The sequence below is a fragment of the Musca domestica genome, unplaced genomic scaffold (assembly GCF_030504385.1).
Source record: "Musca domestica strain aabys unplaced genomic scaffold, Musca_domestica.polishedcontigs.V.1.1 1, whole genome shotgun sequence".
Classification (NCBI taxonomy): Eukaryota; Metazoa; Arthropoda; class Insecta; order Diptera; family Muscidae; genus Musca; species Musca domestica.
In genome coordinates this window covers 9,424,056-9,447,247 of record NW_026712114.1, presented here as the reverse complement: position 1 = coordinate 9,447,247, position 23,192 = coordinate 9,424,056, and the positions used below count along the sequence as shown (strand labels likewise).

The window sequence follows — 23,192 nt, the reverse complement described above, 5'->3', positions numbered from 1 at the left end:
ATTTTTTTCCAATATAACCTCATCTAATACCCATCAACTTCTGCTCTCTTCCGCTAATCGAGTGATTTGCAAAGAAGTAAACAACATTTCCGATTTTAACTCAATCCCAGTGCCGGCACACAACATAATCCCCCCCAACAAACACTCAAACACACACAACTCACCCACAAATGCCGGTATGCAGCAGGCAAATTCGAAACACAACAATTCACAATAGATACCAGAAGAGCACAAGATTCCGATTGTTTTGGAAAACAAATTTTGTTGGATTTGGTTTTGAGCAAATGCTGCAAAGCCCGACCAACCGCCCGTCAAGCCATATAAGAAATAATGGTAACAACAACATTGCAGTTAGTACGCGCCAGCAATTGAAACCAAGACACGGATAGCGGAACAGCGGTATTAGAAAAAACAACACAAAACAAAACTGAAAAACGGATATACAAAATAAACGTTATAATATTTGAATACAATTTGAATTTTTGTGACAGTTTTGAAAATAAAATTTTCTTATTTGAAAATTTCTCGTTTGTTGAAAATAGAGGAAAAAAAGCAAGGAAAATATTTACTATTTGTGTAACAAACAAGTGTATCCGTGTGTGTGTGAGTCTGTGTACTATTCACGCAAATATTTAATTGCAAGGAAACGACAATCTGCAGCCAAGAATCTTTTTTCTCAAGAAATCACCACCACCATCACCATCAGCTATAAATTATGAGTCTTCCGGTGTTCGGCAACCTTTATCAGCGTCTGCTGTTTCTTCTGCCATTGGCCGCCGGTACGTACCAATCAATTGAATGTCAATCAAAAATAATATTCCATTGCAATAACTGTGAAGTGTGCTATTGCAGCAACAACAACGACAACAAACATCAGCAATGACAATTGCAGTAAATAATAATATTCCATTAACAATAAATAAATAACCATCTGTCTGTGGTCCGCCAGTCTTAATCTGCCTCCAATCATATAACAAAATTGATCAGGTGTAACGCCATGACAATGTCACAACAACAACAACAATCATCATTCGTCGATTGATCGATCTATAATTACAATTGCAGACATTTGTTTGTTTGTTTTGATTTGGGTTAAAATAACCTAAGTCCAAAAATATAGATATATGAAATATATAATAGAGGGTATTGAGGGTCAGCTTCTAGGTGGATTCTTAATTTTAAGACCTGAGAAGAACATGGAATTTGTAGATATATAAATTTGGTAATATTTAATTGACCTGAGCTAATTTCTGTATATAAGAATTTAACAAGTAAAAAAGCTGTAAGTTCGGCCGGGCCGAACTTTTAATACCTTCCACCATTTGGTACAAATTTGGGAATTTCCAAAAAATAAAACCGGTTAAAAATTCTGTTAAAACCTTAAAAATACCGAATGCTTATAAGACAACGTGGGCCTGCATAGGCAACTTTTGTCATAAATTATTACAATATTTAAATGCGAAACTTGAAGAAAAATCTGTTTATAATGTAGCTAAAATCGTCAAAATACCGAATATGGGGGGTACCGTTATATGGGGGCTATACGAAGACGTGGACCTACATGGCTCATTTTTTTTGATTTAGGATGTAGTATCCATTACTAACTTCAAATACCAAATTTGAAACGATTCCGGTAAACAATGTCGCTAAAATCATCAAAAAACCGAATATCGGGGGGTACCGTCATATGAGGGCTACACGAAGACGTGGACCTGCGCAGATAATTTTCTGTCTTAGGCTGTAGTATCCATTACGAACTTCAAATGCCAAATTTGAAATAATTCCGGTGAATAATGTCGCTAAAATCATCAAAATACCGAATATCGGGAGGTACCGTTATATGGGGGCTATATGATAACTTGGACCTACATGGCCCATTTACGAACTTAACCTGCCAACTGGGAAAATATACATGTGTGCAAAATTTTAGCCTTCTATCTCAATTTGTTCGAAAGATAGCGTGATTACAACAGACAGACAGACAGACACACAGACAGACAGACGGACATGACTAAATCGTCTTAGAATTTTACGCTGATCAAGAATATATATACTTTGTTGGGTCTGACATGAATATTTCGAGGAGTTACAAACGGAATGACAAAATTAATATACCCTCCATAGTATGGTGGAGGGTATAAAAAATATCGGTCGGTTTTGTCGACAGAGGTGTACTCTCAAGTAATTTTTGATTATTTAAATATATTTTGAGTTCTGTTATGATTATGCAACTTGTGGACCCTCCATGGAGTACGTTTAGAAGAAATGGGAAAATATTGTAAATTTCGTATCGGACTACTTCCTTCACTTTATATGAGATATGTGATAATTTTCAGAGAATGTGGAAAAGTACATACGGTGCCAGATTTAGTAGACCGAAGTATTCAATCTTTACACTTCATCTAATACAGATAAAAATTGGTATGGGCAAAATTACAAGAAAATCAAACATTTATATTTAATTTTATGCGAAATCATAAATTTTGAAAAGAGTGCATGTTTATTTTTATTTTTTTTTGTTTTTCAAAATTGTGAACCCTTTTTTTTTTTGGGGTGGTGTGCTACCAGAAGGAGTGGTTCGATCTCTACCATCTCTTTTACAGATGTTGTGTTGATAGAAATATTGTGATGTACCAAGTCTGAATGGAATTGGGCGTTAATTTCGCATTTTATGAGCTTCATGGATATTCAAAGATTTCACTCTTTGTAGGGGGAGGTACCAAAAGGAGTGGACCGTTCTTCACAATAGCTCTTGTGTTAGTAGAACTAATGGGATGTGTGAAGTGTAAAGATAACTTGATGTTTATTTCGGATTTTATGATCGTTTTGGTTATTCAAAACTTTGACCCTTTTGTGTGGGGTGGTACCAGAAGGAGTGGACCGATATATCCCATATTCACAGCAGATCTTGTGTTAGTAGAAATATTAAGATGTACCTAGTTTAAATGTAATCGAATGTTAATTTTACATTTTATGAGCTTCATAGATCGCTAAATCGACTCCAAATATCCTGAAACGGATTTGTAGATGCTAGAGTCCATACATTTTGAGTTGACTTTACACATGGACAGTCGGACATACATGCATCGACTCAGAATGTGATTATATGGAGATCTTCAAATTTAGCTATGTGTCCATCACGTCCATTCTTTACTAATGTTATAAACTAATACCAGCGTGGTGTCGGTTATAAAAAATTAAAGGCACAAATATTTTACGAAATAACTGTGAGAGTCTTTCTAATTTGGTCGTTTGGAGCAAAGGCACTGCAGAGGTTTCGCAACCGCCACAGAGTTGGGTGACATCCCGAAAATAAACGGAGACTATTCCAGGGAAGCTCAGTCAACAATGTTGCTCCTTGGATGTTTGGTATTGAAAAGGGAGAATATGGGCCCGCGTTTATGTATGGCCCTCACAGAACGGTACTTAAGCCATAGTGTGGAGGGTATATTAAGTTCGTCATTCCGTTTGTAGCCCCTCGAAATATACATTTTAGACCCCACAAGATACATATATTCTTGATCAGCATAAAATTGTATGTCGGTTTAGCGATGTCCGCCCGTCTGTCCGTCTATGGAAATCACTGTAGCTTCCGAACGAATTGAAGTAGTTTGATAAAATTTTACTCAAATGCAAATTACCTCCCCATATTCGTTATTTTGATGTTTTTAGCGACGTTATTCACCGACTTTTTTCTAAGTTTGACATTTGAATATTGTAATGGCTTATGACAAAAGTTACCTATGCAGGTCCATGTCGTCGTATCGACCCTAATAAAACAGTTATATTCGGTATATTTAAGATTTTAACAGAATTTTTAACGGATTTTATTGTTTTTGAGAATTGTCAAATTCATTCCAAATGGTATTCAAAGTTCGGCCTGGCGAACTTCCATTTTTTTTTTTTTTTTTTTTTTTTTTTTTTTTTGAAAAATCATCATCATTCGCCCCAAATCATTATAGCTAATCAGTCAAAAGTGATGTAAGTAACCCCTCCACCGATTTATGAAGAACTTGAATTATATAGTTTTGATTTCCAAAAACTGATAGGAACAGAACTATGGAGGAACCAGTAGAATTTGAAATTTTAGCGTACACTTTGTTGATGGCGTTTTCGAAGAGTTTGATTAAAAGTTAGTTATTTCTGAGATCTATGAAGTGGGCTGATAAATTTCATATTTGCATCGGATCTCTGGTTGAGGGAAATATTTAGATATACCAAGTTTAAAATAAATCGCGACCGTTCGTGGTTATACACAATTTCGATCACCTTGTGTTGTAGGTACCAAAAGGAGTTATATTCGTTCTTCATACCAGATTTTGAGTTGGTAGAAATATTGAAATGTGCGAAATTCGAAGAGAATGGGACTATTATTTTACATTTTATGAGTTAGAATTATTTAAAAGTTTGACACTTTGTGGGGGAGGGCCGATTTTTTGGGCAATTTTTGCACCTGACCTAGCAAGGATAAACATATAAGGATTTCCAAAATTAAACAAAATTTAATGATCATTCACTATTGAGTTAAACTTTTTCACGAAAATTTTCACTTTTTGTGGAGGAGTGAGCCGATATTACCCATCACTCGATCTAAGTTTGATATACGACATACAAAGTTTTGAACAAATCGGATACACATTTCATGCATATCAGAAAAACGGATTTGGTCCAAAAAGACCTATGGTCTTAATTCATTATTTCGATAAGTCACGTTTTGGTCGTATCCAATGATATATACCCCCTATAGCCATACCAAAATAATTTGAATCGGTAATCAACAATTTCACGAAATCGAATAAATAGGCTCAGATCACAAGGCTCTGAAGATAATCTTAACAATGTCCATTTTTTTTTTTTTTTTTTTTTGAGAATCTTCAAATAAACTGAAAACTTCTTAAACCCTTTAATTTCGTATTCTATGTAAATATTTCAAACAGAATGAAGTCATTCGAATAACATGAATAACATTTTCCAGATTTCCGCTTACAACTTTTACGTGTAGCTAAACATAAATTAAATTAATTGCCGCTAATGTTTTGAGAAGTGTCCAAATCATTGATTTAATTGATTGTATCTGTCACCAACCAACTACGTGTCCATTGTTATCTCTCCAAGTGACATGTGACAGAGAGAGAGAGAGAATTTGTAAATAGAGCTAAATTTTAGTATTATTTATTTGAAATTAGAATAATAATAGATTGGAATGTTTGTGTTTCTTATTTTTTTTTTTTTGCCAAGCATTACTTCTTTTAACACTTCAAGGTTGTGGTTACTACAAACTGGGTTTAACCTAAGCAGAGTTAGAGTTTTTTAATACAATGAAATAACAAATAAATACAACATTGTTTGAAATGAGGGGAGTATTTATGTTGAACTTTCTAAAACTAAAACATTTAATGGGTCATTTTTATTCATGGCCTGGATTTTTATTAAGTTTAGATAATAATAGTTAAAATTTAGTAATTGATAATTTGAACTATTTATTGCTCTTAATAATAATTATAATTATTTATTGCTCTCTAAAATTTATAAAAACATGTTAAAGGTATCAGTCGGTTTTGCCAACAGATGTATACCCTCAGATGTATACCAACAGATGTATACCAATGTTCGATTATTTAAATATACGGGGTGAGATAAATAAACTGCAACAAAGTCAAACGCCACAATTTTTACATTTTTTTAATTTCAATGAATGAAAACAAAAAATGTCGGAAATAACATCAAAATCGAATCACCTTGGCCTTTAAAAGGCATTTAAAAGGCCAATGAAACCGTCTAACGCCGCCCGAATGTTGCTCTACGGTATTTTAACCCACTCCCAACGAAGCGCTTGCTTGAGGTGATCGACACTTTGGAATTTTTTTAGTGTAAACCATGCTTTCCAAAATACTCCAGACACAATAGTAAAACGGATTTGTATCCGGAGATTTTGGTGGCCATTGTGCACTGGAAATAAATCGAGGCACCTCATTTTGTAACCATTCTTGGGGCGCGCGTTCTGAGTGCGATGGCGCTGAGTCCTGTTGGAATGTCCAAGGTATGCGGCCAAAATGTTTGCGTGCCAAAGGCTTTAATTCACCCTCCAGAATATTTTCGCGATAATATTCGGCATTTATTCTGATGCCACGGTCGATTAATACGAGCGGAGAAGGACATTCGGCTGTTATGGCGGCCCATTATCTTCCTGGTCGGCGCTTGAGTTCCGGTGGCCAACCGAAGGTGCACATTTTCAGCTGGCCTCTTTGGCAAGTGCTGGACAACGAATGTTTTCTAATCGGAGAAAGCCAAATTTGACAGTTCACAACTTTCGGCCAAGCGAAGCAACTCTTTAGCTCTTTTGAGTCTATTTTCTTTCTGTTGCGGTGTAAGTTCTTGCACTTTTTGGAATTTCAATGACTGTACCCCGAGCTCATTTTTCAATATTTGCCGAATGGAATATTCCGATTTGTTCAGCTCACGAGCCATTTTTCGCCCACTGCGACGCGGGTTTCGATGAAGTCGCTTCCTTAATTTGTGAACCAATTCTGCTGATGTTGCTGTTTTCTTCCGTCCACTTCCTCGACGTCGGGCTACGCTACCAGTATCACGGTAATGAGCGAAAGATTTATTCACATTTAAATGCTGGAGTGCTCTAACGAATTGAGCTTGAATTCCATCACGAATAACTTTTTTTCTGGAAAATGTATAAGAAGGAATGGTCCGATCTTTATAACAGATCTTGTTCTGATTGAAATATTGGGATGTGCCAAGTTTGAATGGGTGTTAATTTCGCAGTTTTATTATGGATGTTGAAAATGTTGACCCTTTGAGGGAAGGATTTGATGGAGCGGATATTGTCCATTTTTGCAACGGACCTTGGGTTAACAAAAATATTGTGATATATGTAATCAGAGGAGAAAGACAAGTATTAGAATTATTCAAAATTTTGACCCTTTGTGTTAGAGGTATTTGATGGAGTGGACCTATATTTGTCGCACTTGACTTAGCACTTATGGAAATATTAGGATTTGCATAGTTGGAGCAAAATCGGAACATCCTTTCGCTTTCTGTGCAGTAGAATTTTTTTTTTTTTTTTTGAAAATTTCGAACTTTATTGGGGGATGTACCAGAAGGTGTGGACCGATATTACCCATATCCGAACTCGATCTAAGTTTGATAATAATATTACGTGTTTCGACCAAATCAAAGTTAATTAGTCAGATATATCGTGCGCACCAGTCAGACAGACGCACAGACGGACGTTCCGACATTGCTAATTCGACTCCAAATGTCCTGAAACGGGTTTGATCCAAAGAGACCTAGGGTCTAAAATAGTTCTTTCGATGAGACACCTTTTGGCCGTATCCAATGACACATATTCGCACCCTCTCTAGCCATATGGCTGAGGATATTAAAATAGGTCAACAAACCACTATTAAATGATTGATATTTTAAAAATTCGTTATTAATAATACTTACATACAATTTCTTAGTAAAACATAAAACTATTAACCTTAACCCTAATTCCCACGACCTCTGACCATACACAGTACCAACTTAAACCCAGTGAATTGCAATCAAATAAAAATTCAAACAAAATCGTTTATTTCAATATTCGTAAAATTCGAAAAACATTAAATTTTCTCAAAATGCCGAAATACTGCATATCGCTGACAGCAGCAGTTGGTTTTAAATGCATATAATTCTCATTGGCTTCACAAGGAAAATGCTTAAAATCATGATTTTTAAATGCTAACGTGGAATACTCTCTCACAATCTGAGGCATCAATGGAGTAGCAATTTTCACCTCAGCACCATCAAAATTACCACTGGAAGTTCCGAAGGCCATGATATCTCTGAAAAAAAAAAAACAACCAAATTTCCAACACATTCAGAATATGATAATTACATAAATTAAATCATGTTGTGGAAATTTTGTAATAAACTGGGTGTGATAATTGTGGGTGTCTTTAGTGCGCGGTGAATTTCATTGTTAATTAGTGCTTTAATGGACTGTACAAAGTAGTGCTATATGTTTTTGTTAGTTTGTCATAATTGTTTTGTTTTTATGTTTTTGGCTTTCCAACAATTTGTTGTCATAAAAACGAGTTATATAAGACAATAGTTTAGAAGCACGTGCGATTTTTTATTTACATTAGCCTCCACATTAGCCATGCTTTATTTTTTGTCAGATTATAAAATTTTGCTAAGTGGTTAAATGCTGAAATAAGTAAATGCGTTTTAATGTTGTTTATTTAGTTAACATAATGAGCTTTCTTTTTGGGAAATGTTAGTTAACTTAAATAAATAATTATAAATTGTCAATTTATGAATTTGTTTTGTAAATGAAAGAAATTAGAAGTCATATATTTGCTAATAGCTAACAATATAATATAATAATAATGATTTTATATACAGAAAAAATTATATACATTTGATAAGGCAATTTAAAGATCGTATTAAAATTATATCGTTTTATTTTTGGTAATAAAAACAATGTTCATTTGGAGAAACAGCGCTAAATTCGATCTGAGAGAACTGCTTTGCCCAGAGAGTACAGGAACGCATAATTATTAAAAATGTCAAAACTATAAGGCAGTCCTTCAAAACCAAAATTTTAGAACTGATAACCATACTACTATTTTGTTGTAGGTCAAATTTAACTGATAAAAGAATAAGTAGAATAAGTTAAAAAGCAGTAACTTTGAATACCCTCCACCATTTGGAACGAATTTAGAAAATTTCAAAAAATAAAATCCATTAGAATTTATGTTAAAATCTTAAAAATGGGGAATATAGCCGTTATATTGGGGCCTATACGACGTGAACCTAAATACGCATTGTTTGTCATAAGTCATTACCATATTCAAATTCTAAACTTGAAATAAACGGTGAATAATGTAGCCAAAATCATCAATATATCGTATATAGGGAGGTACCGTTATATCGGAGCTGTGCGAAGACCTGGACCTACATAGACAATTTTTTGTCACAGGCTGTACGAACTTCAAATACCACATCTCAAACAATTTCGGTGAGTATTGTACCTAAAGTCGTCAAAATAACGAATATAGGAATGTACTAATAAATAGGGCCTATACGAAGACCTGGACCTGCATAGACAATTTTCTGTCACAGACTGTAGTTCCCATTATGAACTCTATATACGTAATTTGAAACAACTCCGGTGAATAATGACGCTTAAATCATCAAAATGCCGAATATTGGGAGGTACAGTTATATGGGGGCTATACGAAGACGTGGACCTGCATAGACAATTTTCTTTTCGAACTTCAAATATTAAAATTGAAACAATTCTGGTGAATAATGTCGCTAAAATTATCAAAATACCGAATATGGGGAGGTACCGTTATATGGGGGCTATAAGAAAACGTGGGCCTACATGGCCCATTTACGAACTTAACCTGCCTACTGTCAAAATATACATGAGTGCAAAATTTTAGCCTTCTATCTCAATTCGTTCGAAAGATAGCTTGATTACAACAGACAGACAGGCGGACAGACGGACATCGCTAAATCGACTTAGCATTTTACGCTGATCAAGAATATATATACTTTGTTGGGTCTGACATGAGTATTTCGAGGAGTTACAAACGGAGTGACAAAATTAATATACCCTCCATAGTATGGTGGAGGGTATAGAAACAAATGCAATACTTTGGTAGGTAGCTGAAACTTGCCGATATAAACAATGTTATTAATGTTATTTTCAAAATTTGCACAAAGGTTGCGATTTCCTCGGTTTTAATTAATATAAATCTTTTAGAATTTCTCTTTTTATACCCTCAGCCATATGGCTAGATAGGGTCGAAATAATGGTCTCTTTGGACCAAATCCGTTTCAGGACATTTGGAGTCGATTTAGCGATGTCCGACCGTCCGTCTGTCTCTCTGGCTGGCAGGATCGCACGACTCTCGAAGGGAGTATCCGATTTGATCCAAACTTGGTACATCGTAATATTTTTTGTCAAACTTAGATCGTGTTCGGAGATGGGCATCATGGGTGCACTCTTTCTGGTACCTCCCCCAAAAAAAGGTCAACATTATTACAGAAAATAATTTATCGCATAGGAAGAGAACGGATAATCTGATTTTGTTCAAACTTAGCAAATCATGATATTTTCATTATCGCAAGGTCGGCTGCGAAAATGGACAAGATCGGACTACTCCTTCTAGTACCTCCCCCACAAATGGTCCAAATATGGAATATCTAAAACGCTCTTAAAATTCGAAATATACTGCATATTCTCTTCATGCCAATATTTTTATCACTGCAAAATCTGATGTAAAGTTGGAGTATAGCGGACCACTCCTTCTGGTACCTCCCCCACATAGGGTCAAACTTTTGAATAACCAAAACGCTCATAAAATGCGAAATCGGCATCCGATTATTTTCAAACCTCACACATCCCGAAATTTCTACCAAAACAAGATCTGATGTCTGTCCATCAATAATTTACCTTATAGAACAAGAATAGAAAACCAAATGTATATGTGTATATATTTTTCCAAGTTTTAAGGATTGATCAGAGACGTGCGATCCGAAATTATAAGTTTTCTGATTTTGTTTTTTGTACATTTTACATGGAAAATTTATTTTTTTGGCCTGAAATTGTTTGGAAATGATTTTCTGTGTACGTCCCTGCGACGAAGTATAACTTTGAAGAAAACAGTTTGTCCTTATATAAATATTTACGATGTGCAATGTTCGAACTACATCGGTTACTCCCTTCTCTGATTATGAGTTTTTATACCCTCCACCATAGTATGGAGGGTATATTAAGTTTGTCATTCCGTTTGTAAATATACATTTTAGACCCCACAAAGTATATACATTCTTGATCAGCATAAAATTCTATGTCGATTTAGCGATGTCCGTCCGTCTATCCGTCTGTGGAAATCACTCTAGCTTCCGAACAAATTGAAGTAGATTCATAAAATGTATATTATGTCTTCAGGACTTTTGGTATTGAAAATGAGCCATGTAGGTCCACGTTTTGGTATAGCCCCCATACAACGATACCTCCCGATATTTGGTATTTTGATGATTTTTGTCACATTTTTCACGGTGTTGTCTGAAGATTGGTATTTGTAGTTCATAATGAGTTCTAGCTCCTTTGGCGAAACATTGCATTTATAGGTCCACGATTTGGTATAGCCCCCATATAACGGTACCTCCCGATATTTGGTATTTTAATGGTTTTTGCTACATTTCTTCGCGAATTGGTATTTTTGGTCTTAATGGGTTCTAGCTCTTTTGGCGAAACTCTGTATGTATAGCCCCATATAGCCTATTTCCCGATATTCGGTATTTTGATGATTTTTAGCACATTTTCCCATGAATATGTCTAAAAATTTGTATATAGGCTCTAATGTGTCCTTTACCCTAAGGTGGAGGGTATTAAAAGTTTGGCCCGGCCGAACTTAATGTTTTTTACTTGTTAAGATTTTAACAGAATTTTTAACGGATTTTATTGTTTTTGAGAATTGCCCAATTCGTTCCAAATGGTGGAGGGTATTCAAAATTCGGCCCGGCCGAAATTTTTTAATTATTGACTTGAAAGAGAAAACTCATATATTTCGTTATAACAAGTTCTATTATATATCGGGCGTTTATTTTCACATTTTATGGACTTTTATTACTTTTAAGTAGTTTTCCCACTTTCCCACCTAACTTAGGCCTTATAAACAAATTACGACATTTTAAGTTTGAACAAAGTCGGATACTCCCTTCGCTCTCTGTAAGATATTTAATTTTCATGATTTTAGCAATTAATATTTTGCGATCATCTCCAAAATCAATAGGCTTCCATTCTGAACCTAACCCCACCTCCATTTTGAGTTTCGTGAGGATCAGGCCATAATTACGACCTGTAGCTTGATTACAAATTAAAATGGACAGACGGACGGACATACATAGCTAGATCGACTCAGCTCGGCGAGATAGGAAAATCCATATATATGTGGGGGACCAATATTTCGAGGTTTTACATAATTTTTGGCCCAATCAAACCTATAATATAAAAAGTACACTTGACATAAAAGCACAAACTCAGAATAACTTGAACGAAAGCCTTGTTTCAAATAGTATCTTTTGTAGAATAACGTTTCTTTGCCACTGGTTAAATTGGGCAATTGGGACAAACGCTCAAATGATAAAAGGGGGAAATGAAATTGCAGCAAGGTTAAGTAAATCTTGATAAGGTTACACCCAAAACTAAATTACATCATGTAAGTTATATGCATTTCATGGTTGGTGTCATCTCTGATTGTGAAAAGAGTGTAATTTATTTGAAAGGTTGTAACAAATATGCGGGTGTAAGGCCATATCTTGATTATTTCGGTCATGTAAGCCGTGTTATATTGTGGCATGCTTAATCATCAAGAATTTCCAGCAATACACATATTTTCAGTACATTTTCCTTAAATCGTTTGATTATGTGCATTTTCCCACAAAGTTTAGAATAACAAGTAAAAAAGCTGTAAGTTCGGCCGGGCCGAACTTTGAACACCATTTGGTACAAAATTTGGCAATTTTCAAAAAAATAAAATCCTTTAAAAATTCTGTTAAAATCTTAAAAATAGCGAATGTAGCCGATGTGGACCTGCATAGGCAACTTTTTTCACAAGCTATTACAATATTCAAATGCGAAACTTAAAAAAAAACAGTTTATAATGTCGCTAAAATCATCAAATTACCGAATATAAGGAGGCACCATGGGGGCTGTAAAACGTGGACCTGCACAGACAATTTTCTGGCATAGGCTGTAGTATCCATTACGAACTTCAAAAACAAAATGTGAAACAATTCCGGTAAATAATGTCGCTAAAATCATAAAAATACCGAATATCGGGAGGTAACGTTATATGGAGGCTATTCGAAGACGTGGCCCTATATGGCCCATTTTCAATACCAAAAATCCTGCAGACATAATACACGTTTCATTAAAATTTTATCAACCTACTTTATTTCGATATGGGTTTATTGGGCTTTTATGGTCAAGTTAATTCAATAAAAATAAACGAATTTATTTCATGTTCTGCTTAACGTTTCGTTGGCTTGTTTCCAACTTTTTCAAGAGCGTTTTTTATTGAATTATCAATAATTATGCATTATTTATTACTTTTTAATTTTAATAAAACGGGACTCCACAACATTTAATTAATATAAAAGTAAAAACAAGTAAAAAAACATTAAGTTCGGCGGGCCAAACTTTTAATACCCTCCACCTTAGAGTAAAGGAAACATTAGAAGAAACGTGGCAAAAACCATTAAAATGACGAATATCGGGAGGTACCGATATGCAAAGTTTCGTCAAAGGAGCTAGAACCCATAATGACCTAGAAATACCAATTTTCAGACAAATCCGTGTAAAAATGTGGCAAAAATCATCAAATTGCCGAATATCGGGAGGTACCATTATATGGGGGCTACACCAAAACGTGGACCTATAATTTCAATGACTCGCTGCACGAACTGGAACCCATTATGATCTACAACTATCAGTTTTCAGAGAAATTCGTGAAAAAATGTGTCAAATATCACCAAAATACCGAATATTGGGAGGTACCGTTATATGGGGACTATACCAAATCGTGGATCCATACATGCAATGTTTCGCCACCGGAGCTGGAACCTATTATGACCAACAAATACCAATTTTTAGACAAAACCGTGAAAAAATGTGGCAAAATACCGAATATCGGGAGGTGCCTTTATATGGGGGCTATACCAAAACGTGGACCTATACATGCCATGTTTTGGCACACGTACAGGGACCCGTTATGACCAACAAATACCAATTTTCAAACAAATCAGTGAAAAAATGTGGCATAAATCATCAAAATACCGAATATCGGGAGGAACCGTTATATGGGGACTATACCAGAACTTCGACCGATACATCTCATTTTAAATACCAACCATCCTAGACACAATACAAATTGCTCTGCTAAATTTTGGCGCTCGACGTCAAATAATATGGGCTGTATCGTGATTTCAACAGACAGACGGGCAGACAGACGGACATCGTTAAATCAACTTAGAATTTCATGCTGATTATGAATATATATACTTTATGGGGTCTACGACGAATATTTAAGGATGTTACAAACGGAATGACAAAGTTAATATACCCTCCTTTCCAAGGTGGAGGGTATAATAAATAATCAATAAAATATGAATCACAGTTAAACTTAAGCTAAATCACAGAACAGAACACTCGGAAGCTAGAGTTATTTTCACAGACGGACGGACGGCCATTGCTAAATCGACATAGAATTTTATGCTGATCAAGAATATATATACTTTGTGGGGTCTTAAATGTATATTTCGAGGTGTTTCAAACGGAATGACAAACATAATATACCCTCCATACTATGGTGGAGGATATAAAAAAAATACATAAAAGATAAAAATATGAAAATTTCACGCTGCTAAAAAATAGGAAAGTACTTTTAAAATTTGGGTCAAAATTAAAAATTGTGCTCATAATGCACGCACAAATGTGAATTCTGTATCCTTCGATAAAAAAAATTCGACTATTGTAAATAAAAGTTCACATTTTTCTGTAGTTGAAAAATTTACCCATTCAAGTCTTTATAGCTCTTGGTCTACATGGCTGACTCTCTGAAATACCTTACATTGCGTATTTGCTTAAAGAAGCAGTTAAACAAACGGTTAAACGCTTAAAATCCAATTTGTGTTTTTTTGCATTTTTTGCCATTTTTTTTTTTTTTTGCCACCACAAATTTTATTTCCACAATAAAACTAAAGCATCCAACTTCCAAATATGTATTTAGTCGAAGACAAACATTTGAAATTGTTTCACTACTTTTTCCTGCGAAAACAAGCCGGTTAAGAAATTGCCAACAAAAAAACACCGCATGCCATGCAATGCCATCATATGCAGATCGCGCACAGAGATTGTCTGTCCAGAAACATTAGATTTTAAGGGAAAAAAAAAACCAAAAAAACTAACACCATGAATGACAGTAGCTCCCGGAGACCTGCCACACACACAAACAGTTTATCACGATCAAAATTATCATGCAAGCGTTTAGGCATCTGACATGACTTGCCATAAAATGGAATTATGTGCAAACTATTGTTGCAATCAAAGCAAAGTAAACAAAATACATACATAATAATAATCTCCGATGTAATTCTTAATTGTTGGCGTTGTTGCTGCCGTTATTGTTGTTGCGGATGATGTTATTGTTGTTTTTTTTTAAATTCATATTATTATTAATCTTTTGTTTTGATTTTATTTTTTTGAAGTTTTCTGCGAAACTTGTGCGCATGAAATTGGAGCATAAAACGTCAAACGTTAATCCATCCGCTTACCTTTTTTATTTGCAGATCATTTCAACTATGACGAGCCAGAGAAATGGTATACCCAGTTCCCACAATGTGCCGGCTTTAGGCAATCACCCATCATTATATCGACACCAAAGGTAAGCAAAACAAGTTGAGAGAAAAAAAAAACGAATAATGTTGTATATATTGTTGTGTGCAAAACGGCAATAAGCTACTCTGCTAAATGGGTACTTTATGGTAATAACTTAACTTTTTAAGAAAAAGTCCAGTTAAAAAATGTTTTATTTATGTAAGAAATTTTTGAGAAATTTGGTAGCTCAGCAAAGAAAACATAATTGTTGGTTTTGTTTTGTTACAACAACCCATTAAAAACTTGGGGGTTGTGTTTGAGCCGAAACCCCATTATAAAGAAAGGAATGGTAATATAAGCAAAGAAACTGAAAATGAGTATGATTCCAAACCTATCTGGCTCGACTGACTGAAAATTATGATAAAAAAAACAACAAAAATAAAGTAGAATGCGCACTGGCTGCGCATTTTTTTCAAATGTGGCTTTCTACTCATTACCTCCGAGCTCTCGATTTCTGACACCTTATCTTCCAATTTCTTACTCTGGTGCTCTAACTTCGCTTCCAGACCTTAGACTTGGGTTTCCAGGTCACGTTATATCTTCTCGGACTTTAATAGAGAGTAGGTATCTTTCGGTCTTAGATAGCAAAGACTGCAGCAAATCGTGAAGCCCCTGTTTTATACAGACATCAGAAAAACTCACTCAACTTTAAAAAAGGAGTGAAAATCACTCGTATTCGGCCGAAAGCTCTCCTGGTTGCAGAAAAAAAATTGAGCATAATAAATTTTTCGATGTCGCTCGAATAGAAGTGAGCATGTTTTCCTCATTTTTGAGTGGGAGCAAAAATCTATAGCAATCGATCAGGTTTTACTCTTGCAGAACACACTTTTGTTTTTGTCATACCATATTTCTGTACACGATAAGAACTCATTAATTTTCAGCATTTAACATTTAAAATCGTTTCTCCACAAAACAGAAGATTTGGAGTTCAAGTCCAGCATCGAACAACGTAAAACATTGATTGCCATAAAATGGAATATTAATTGTAAAAAGCACATGTGTTTTTTACGCAGAAGCCAAAGTATAACTACTTATTACCAACGACATGCCCTTGATTTAAAAATGGTTACTTCTGTCAAAAATTGTTCAGAAAACTCATTATTTGGTAATGGAAGCATTTGCTAGGTAGCTCCACTACTCTAAAAAATTTTCATTGTCCAAAAGGTCTCACACAGTGCTTTCAGAAAATACACAATGTCAAATGGCCATATGGACCAATCTCTGATGAATTCCCTTAAGAGGTCCGCCCATTACAAAATTTTTGCCAAATTTTGTTAATAAACATTCTGAACAAGTAATTCCCCGAAAAAACTCCCATTACCCTTACCAATACCATTTTTCATATAGACATATACCCCTTAGATTCCTTAGAATTGATAGTACGGGCCACATAATTTCATGGTATCAAATGCCACATCCGATTAATCTGATTTTGGTATACTCTTTCCAACATTTCAGCCGCCATCTCACAAACAAATGCTTTAATATTGCATTCTAGTGCATTAATTAAAGCGGGTTCGTTTTTTAGACATGGCATTAAACTTAGGACACAACATTTGTTTAAAGGCGTCAAATCGCTCGAAATGTTGACAGAACTCGCCTGTTAATAAGTCCATTGTTACGCAAATCACCGTCTTGTTGATGTCACATGTTATGCAAGTCAAGCTCTACCATTTTGCTCAAAAAAGTTGGATATAACATCACTGTAGAGCTCACCATTCTCGAAGTGCGGTTCAATTATGCCACCAGCTTATAAATCGCACCAAATTGTGACTTATTCTGGAAGCATTGGTAGACTTGGCAATGCTTCTGGCTGATCTTCACTCCAAAATCGACACTTCTGCATTTTGATATTTAAGTTTGCAAGCGTTGTTCGATTTTTAGACGACTCATGGTTAACAGAAGATGTTAAACAAAACACACAAAACGTAAGTGAACTGTTTAAGCCACTATCGCCAAAAAACATAACAGCTAAAATTCAAGCTATAGTTACGACCAGAGCTCCAAAATGCTTGCCCGAATTCGAGTAGAGAGTAAATCTCCCTCGAATTCGACTCGACTCAGCACAGACTAATGAAAATACAGCATTCTCAAAAACAATAAAATCCGTTAAAAATTCTGTTAAAGTCTTAAAAATACCAATTGTAGCTGTTATATTAGGGTCCATACGACGACATGGACTTGCATAGGTAACTTTTGTCATAAGCCATTACAATATTCAAATGCGAAACTTAAAAGAAAGGTGAAAAATGTAGCTAATATCCACAAAATACCGAATATCGGGAGGTTCCGTTATATAGGGGCTATACGAAGACGTGGACCTGCAAAGACAATTTTCTGCCATAGGCTGTAGTATCCGCTACTAACTTGAAAAACCAAATCTAAATCAATTCCGATGAATTACGTCGCTAAAATCATCAAAATAACGAATACCGGGAGGTACGATTATATGGGGGCTATACGAACACGTGGACCTGCACAGACAATTTTCTGTCATAGGCTGTATTACCAATTACGAACTTCAAATACAAAATTTGAATCAATTCTGGTGAAAATGTTCATAAAATCATTAAAATACCAAATATCGGGAGGTACCGTTATATGGGGGCTCTACAAAGACGTGGACCTGCACAGACAAATTTCCGTCTTAGGCTGTAGTATCCACTACGAACTTCAAATACCAAATTTGAAACTATTCCGGTGAATAATGTCGCTAAAATTATCTAAATACCGAATATCGGGAGGTACCGTTATATGGGGGCTATACGAAGACGTGGACCTACATGGCCCATTTTCAATACCAAAAGTCCTGCAGACATAACATACATTTGAGCAAAATTTTATCAATCTACTTCAATTCGTTCGGAAGTTAGAGAATTTCCACAGACGTCCAGATGGACGGACATCGCTAAATCGACGTAGAATTTTAAGCTGATCAAGAATATATATACTTTGTGGGGTCTAAAAGGGATATTTTGAGGTGTTACAAACGGAATAACAGACGTAATATGCCTTCCATACTATGGTGGAGGGTATAAAAATGACATTACCTCCTTATTTCTACCATTGTTGAAACCTTAAATTTTCCTTTGTCCTTGTTAACATTAATTTATTAAAAAAAAAAGAATTTATTTTATTTTCCTAAAAAATCACAATGGTTGTCAATTACAATAGAAGCACCCGCAGCTGCCAGCCGCCAAAGCAAGAGATGACTTAAAATAAAACTCCGAAACTAGCGGGAAATTAATCGCTAATGACAACTATATTTAGTCATGTAACGAAAACTTTTTTTTTTTTTGACTTGGTTCGCTTTAGCTGTAAAACCTTCAAATTTTATTCAGAGTAATAACGAACCAAAGCAGGTTTTTTGTTTTTGAATATTTTTTTAGTAATATATTTAAATTATTTTTCTTTTAACTTTATATCATTAGTTAATTTTGAATATAGACTTTTACATTTTCTTTTGGTAGACTACCATATTCCTTCCAGAATATAATGGCAGTGCATTTACTTTATCTCTAAATATCTTCGAATTATGTTTTTATGACTTAGTTCGGTATAGCTGTGAGCCCTTCATATATAAGAGCAAGTATGATTTGCTTGTTTTTCAATGGAAGGCAAGAACTTTTTTAGGTTTTGTCATATATTTTGTTTTATTTGTTAGTAGTGCACAGATTTGCTACTACATAATTGTGGAATATTATTTTTTGCAAAACTCGCGCTTTTTAAGCATTGAAACTTTTTTAAAGGAGTTTTTCTTAAACAGCTCCTGAAGAAAATATCCCCCCACAATTAAAATGAGAACTTGCAAGGATTTGATGGCTCTTTTCGAAACTTTGAAAAACAATATGCAGTGTAATTTTATATTGAACTAGTTTTAACATGGTTGTCAGTTTCTGATTGGCTGAAATATTTATTTTTCAGAATTGCTATCTAATCTAGAAATGTTTACCGAAACGGGGTTATTTGAGGTATTAGTTTTATTTTCCGTGTTTCATGTAAATCGGCAGTTTATTAATTGTTTCAAATTCAGAATTTGTAATTGGTTTTGTCTGTGATTATCTATACAGGTCTACGTTTACATATAAGTCCTCTATAACTGTACTACCACATTTACAAACGGTACGGAAATTATGAACTTCTAGTCATCTTTGGTAGAATATTGTCTTAATAGGTCAACATTTTTCTATGACAACAATACAACGGCATTTCAATCTCTCTCCCTCGGTATTGGATGGTTTTAGCCAATTTTCCGTTTCAATGTTCCGTTTATGGAGTAAACCGCTAGCTCTACGACAATTTCACAGTAACTACAACGCACGTAAAAATATGATAATGTTCTTAGTTAGATAAAAATCGGAAACTTATTTCACATAATATCACGAGATTCTCAGAATAACAAAGATATGCAAAGTTGCACATAAAAATTATTGACCAATTTCGTGTGATCTCCACCCAAAATTCGTAGTCATCCTACAAATTTGTACGAACACACATAGTTGGATAGGCTAAATATGTCGAGGCATGAATTTTAACTTACGACCATTACTTCGGTGTGTTAAAAAATGTCGAGAGAAAAACCTCTCTACCTTCCAAAAATACCTATTTTTCTACCAAGATCCCATCAGTATTTTCATTGTAGAACTATGAAGGTAAAGTTATGCAATCATAAGTTTATTATTATTTTTCTTTTTTTCAAAATTATACTTTTGACAACATCTCAATGTCAAAATATTCATTAATAAATCTATTGCTTATACACAAATCAGAGATGGAAACCTATGTAGCTAAATTTGACAATGTAAATTACAAAAAATACAGAGCTGGGAAAGATTATTTGAAATGAGGTTATCTTGATATCATTGTACCATGAATATGTTTAGATATCGTTGATAAAAAATGGGGATTTTGCAAGGAAATCGAATAAAAGTGCTTCAGTACTCTTTACTGACCTAGCTCAGGGACCCGAAGCATTCGGGATGAAATACAGCCAGAAGCATGGTACAATGAAGAGAAGGTAGGTCAACTTTGAAAAAATTGCAAGTATAGAGGTCTACCTGTTTGGCTTGTAATGTCAGAATTACTATCAAAACAATAAAAAAGCAAACAACTTGTTGCATTGATTTTGAATAAATAATTTAAAACCGCGAAAACCGAATGAACGGTCAAAATTTCTTTTCAACATCATGTTCTATATATCTCTTATGGTTTATTTCGCGACAAAGACTGTAGATTTTGTCGATGCATTCGTTGCAATAAGCATTTTGAAAACACCCGAATTTGAATATTTTCTAAACAGTTTTTTATTATTAAAAAGAAGACACACACATAAGCAAATGAAGTTGACATATTAAGCCAGAAAAATAAAAAAAATTAAATCATATGGTACTTCTGCCCTACCTTGAATTCATTGTACCCTGGCCAGAAGTACAATTTTCTAGTTCCATCGTTCGCCCAAAATCAGATCAGACATTGCAGTAAAGCAGATGGTCTCTTTATTCTGATATTCGGTATTTCGAAATTTTCGGCCCCAATTTCCAAAGAATTTTGGTGTATTAAAAATATCAATGTAAAAACATAGGCACGTCTGAACTTAAGACCGATAAAACTTATTCTAGTACAAATTGTTGGACTCAGCTAAGTTTTCATTTCTTAATATTCCATTAATCTAATTTTCTAATTTTTCAGTCCATAGATATCTTAATATTTCCACTGGAGTTTGGTTTTTACGATACACCCTTATCGAAATCTGTAAAATTGCACAATAATGGGCATACTGGTAAGAAAAACACAAACCATTATATTTCCCAATTTGTTATTAAATATTTATTTTCAATAAAAAATTATCACCTAATTAGTGGAATTTGATATTCCGCCAACGTTGTCGGGCGATAAACCTTACATAAGCGGTGGTCTGCTCGATGATGATATTTACGAAGCGCAACAAGTTCATTTCCATTGGGGTTCTCCGACGCGCAAAGGATCGGAACATATCGTAAATGGTAATCGTTACGATATCGAAATGCATATCGTGCATAAGAATACAAAATATTCTAGTGTGGAAATTGCACGACAATATGAAGATGGTCTGGCTGTTGTGGCGGTGCTGTTTAAGGTGGTGAAGGTGAGTAATTTTTAAAGAATTTTTGATATAAATTTAAGAATGTGTTTTGAGAAATGCTTGCGAATAAAATTTATTAAAGATGAAAAATTCAAGATGCTTGGATTGAAGCTTTAAATGGTTATACAAAGTTAATAATTTTTCAACATGCCCGTGAAGATAAATTTTTTAAATTTGATAGTAAAGAAAGGAACCGCTTGCATTTTTTGGTGGTGCACAAGGGGTTAATTGAAAAATATATTTTTTTAATATTAATGATTTTTACTATTTTTTTGATTAATCAACGTATTTTCAAGCAATATAAGGATAAAACATATTCTCCTAAATAAATTTAACAAGAAAATTGCACAATTTCCCGACGAAGACAAACAACCAGTGGGGTCGGCAGCATTTTCCATGCTGTATCCCAAACGCCAACAATACTCTGGTTATTCGTCCTCGTCGGGAAATTATGTAATTTTCCTGTTAAATGAAAGTATTAAAAAATTAACCAGCACAAAATGCAAGTGGTTCGTGTCTTTGCTATTATATTTTGAAATTTGTCTTCACGGGAACTTTTTTAAAACTCACAAAAATTTTCTTAAGATTTTACTACTAAAAAACTCGGTTCTGTATTATATGAGTATTTAATTTCTTTTCTTTTGCAGTCCGATAATGTTTTCTATCCGGGGCTAAATGTCATCTACAATAATTTGGAAAATGTCAAAAATTTCAATACCACCAGTGATACCATGTATTTGATTTCCATGGCCTCCTTACTGGGCAATATAAATCGTGAAGATTTTTATACCTATGAAGGTTCGTTGACGACACCACCCTGTTCCGAATCCGTGACATGGATTGTATTTTCCGATGTTCTGCCCATTTCATTCAAAGAGGTGAGTTTGCTCTTCTCAAAAATATTTTAGTTCATAATTGCAATGAGTTTATTTTTCGTTTCATTTTTAGCTACCCAAATTTTGGGGTATCTTAAACGAACAGGGCAAAAACTTTGTCAATGTCCGACCAGTACAGCACAAAGGTTTCCGCAAAGTTTTCCATCGTAAGCCTTTAATACAATTTAAGTATTTGGGTTAGTGGAATGCAGTTTTGGTTTACTGGAGGAGTAACATCATCAACTATATATTTTTGTATTTTTTTTATTAATTTATATTTGCATTTTCTTAGAAAAGTAGATCAGTTTATTTTTTAAGTTAGCCAAATACCTTTTTGTACAAATCTTAAATATTTTTGATAAATTAATAAATAATAAATTTGTTTTTAAAGTAAATATCAAATATTTTCAAATATTTTTTCCATAAAAAGAAGTAAGGAAAGCATTGAAGTCGGCACTGGGCAAGTATGTAATACACTCTTGGATATATGGTACAGGAGGTCCGAATGCCAATTCATATTAAAAATGTGAACTAATATTTTTTTTAATTTCGAAACAATTTTTACTTTATTTGATAGATTAAGCTTTAGAACATCTATGAGGTTCCATTCCACATTCTATATATATATATATTTTTTTTTTTTTGTTTTTAAATTCAGATTTACAAATTCAGCTGTATTTCACAAAAAAAAGGTAATTTTTTAGTTATTATCTTTTTGGCAACCCTGGTTTAAACAGTTCATTGA

The 23,192-nt window shown here is 34.3% G+C and overlaps 1 protein-coding gene across 1 annotated transcript; it reads left to right on the top strand.

The window, feature by feature from the left end:
* Positions 1-216: 216 nt before the first annotated feature.
* Positions 217-22,683, top strand: LOC101889321 (carbonic anhydrase 2-like). The gene is made up of 6 exons (XM_020038594.2): positions 217-779; positions 15,364-15,458; positions 21,140-21,230; positions 21,310-21,575; positions 22,220-22,450; positions 22,521-22,683. The coding sequence occupies exons 1-6, from the start codon at positions 716-718 to the stop codon at positions 22,647-22,649; spliced, it is 876 nt and encodes a 291-aa protein (XP_019894153.2). The 5' UTR covers positions 217-715; the 3' UTR covers positions 22,650-22,683.
* Positions 22,684-23,192: the final 509 nt, after the last annotated feature.

Excerpts from the sequence above, each read along its gene's own strand:
- LOC101889321 (XM_020038594.2), top strand. The coding sequence starts at position 716 with ATGAGTCTTCCGGTGTTCGGCAACCTTTATCAGCGTCTGCTGTTTCTT. Across the intron at positions 780-15,363 it reads TCTTCTGCCATTGGCCGCCG|ATCATTTCAACTATGACGAG; the intron begins GTACGTACCAAT and ends TTTTATTTGCAG. Across the intron at positions 15,459-21,139 it reads TCATTATATCGACACCAAAG|TCCATAGATATCTTAATATT; the intron begins GTAAGCAAAACA and ends CTAATTTTTCAG.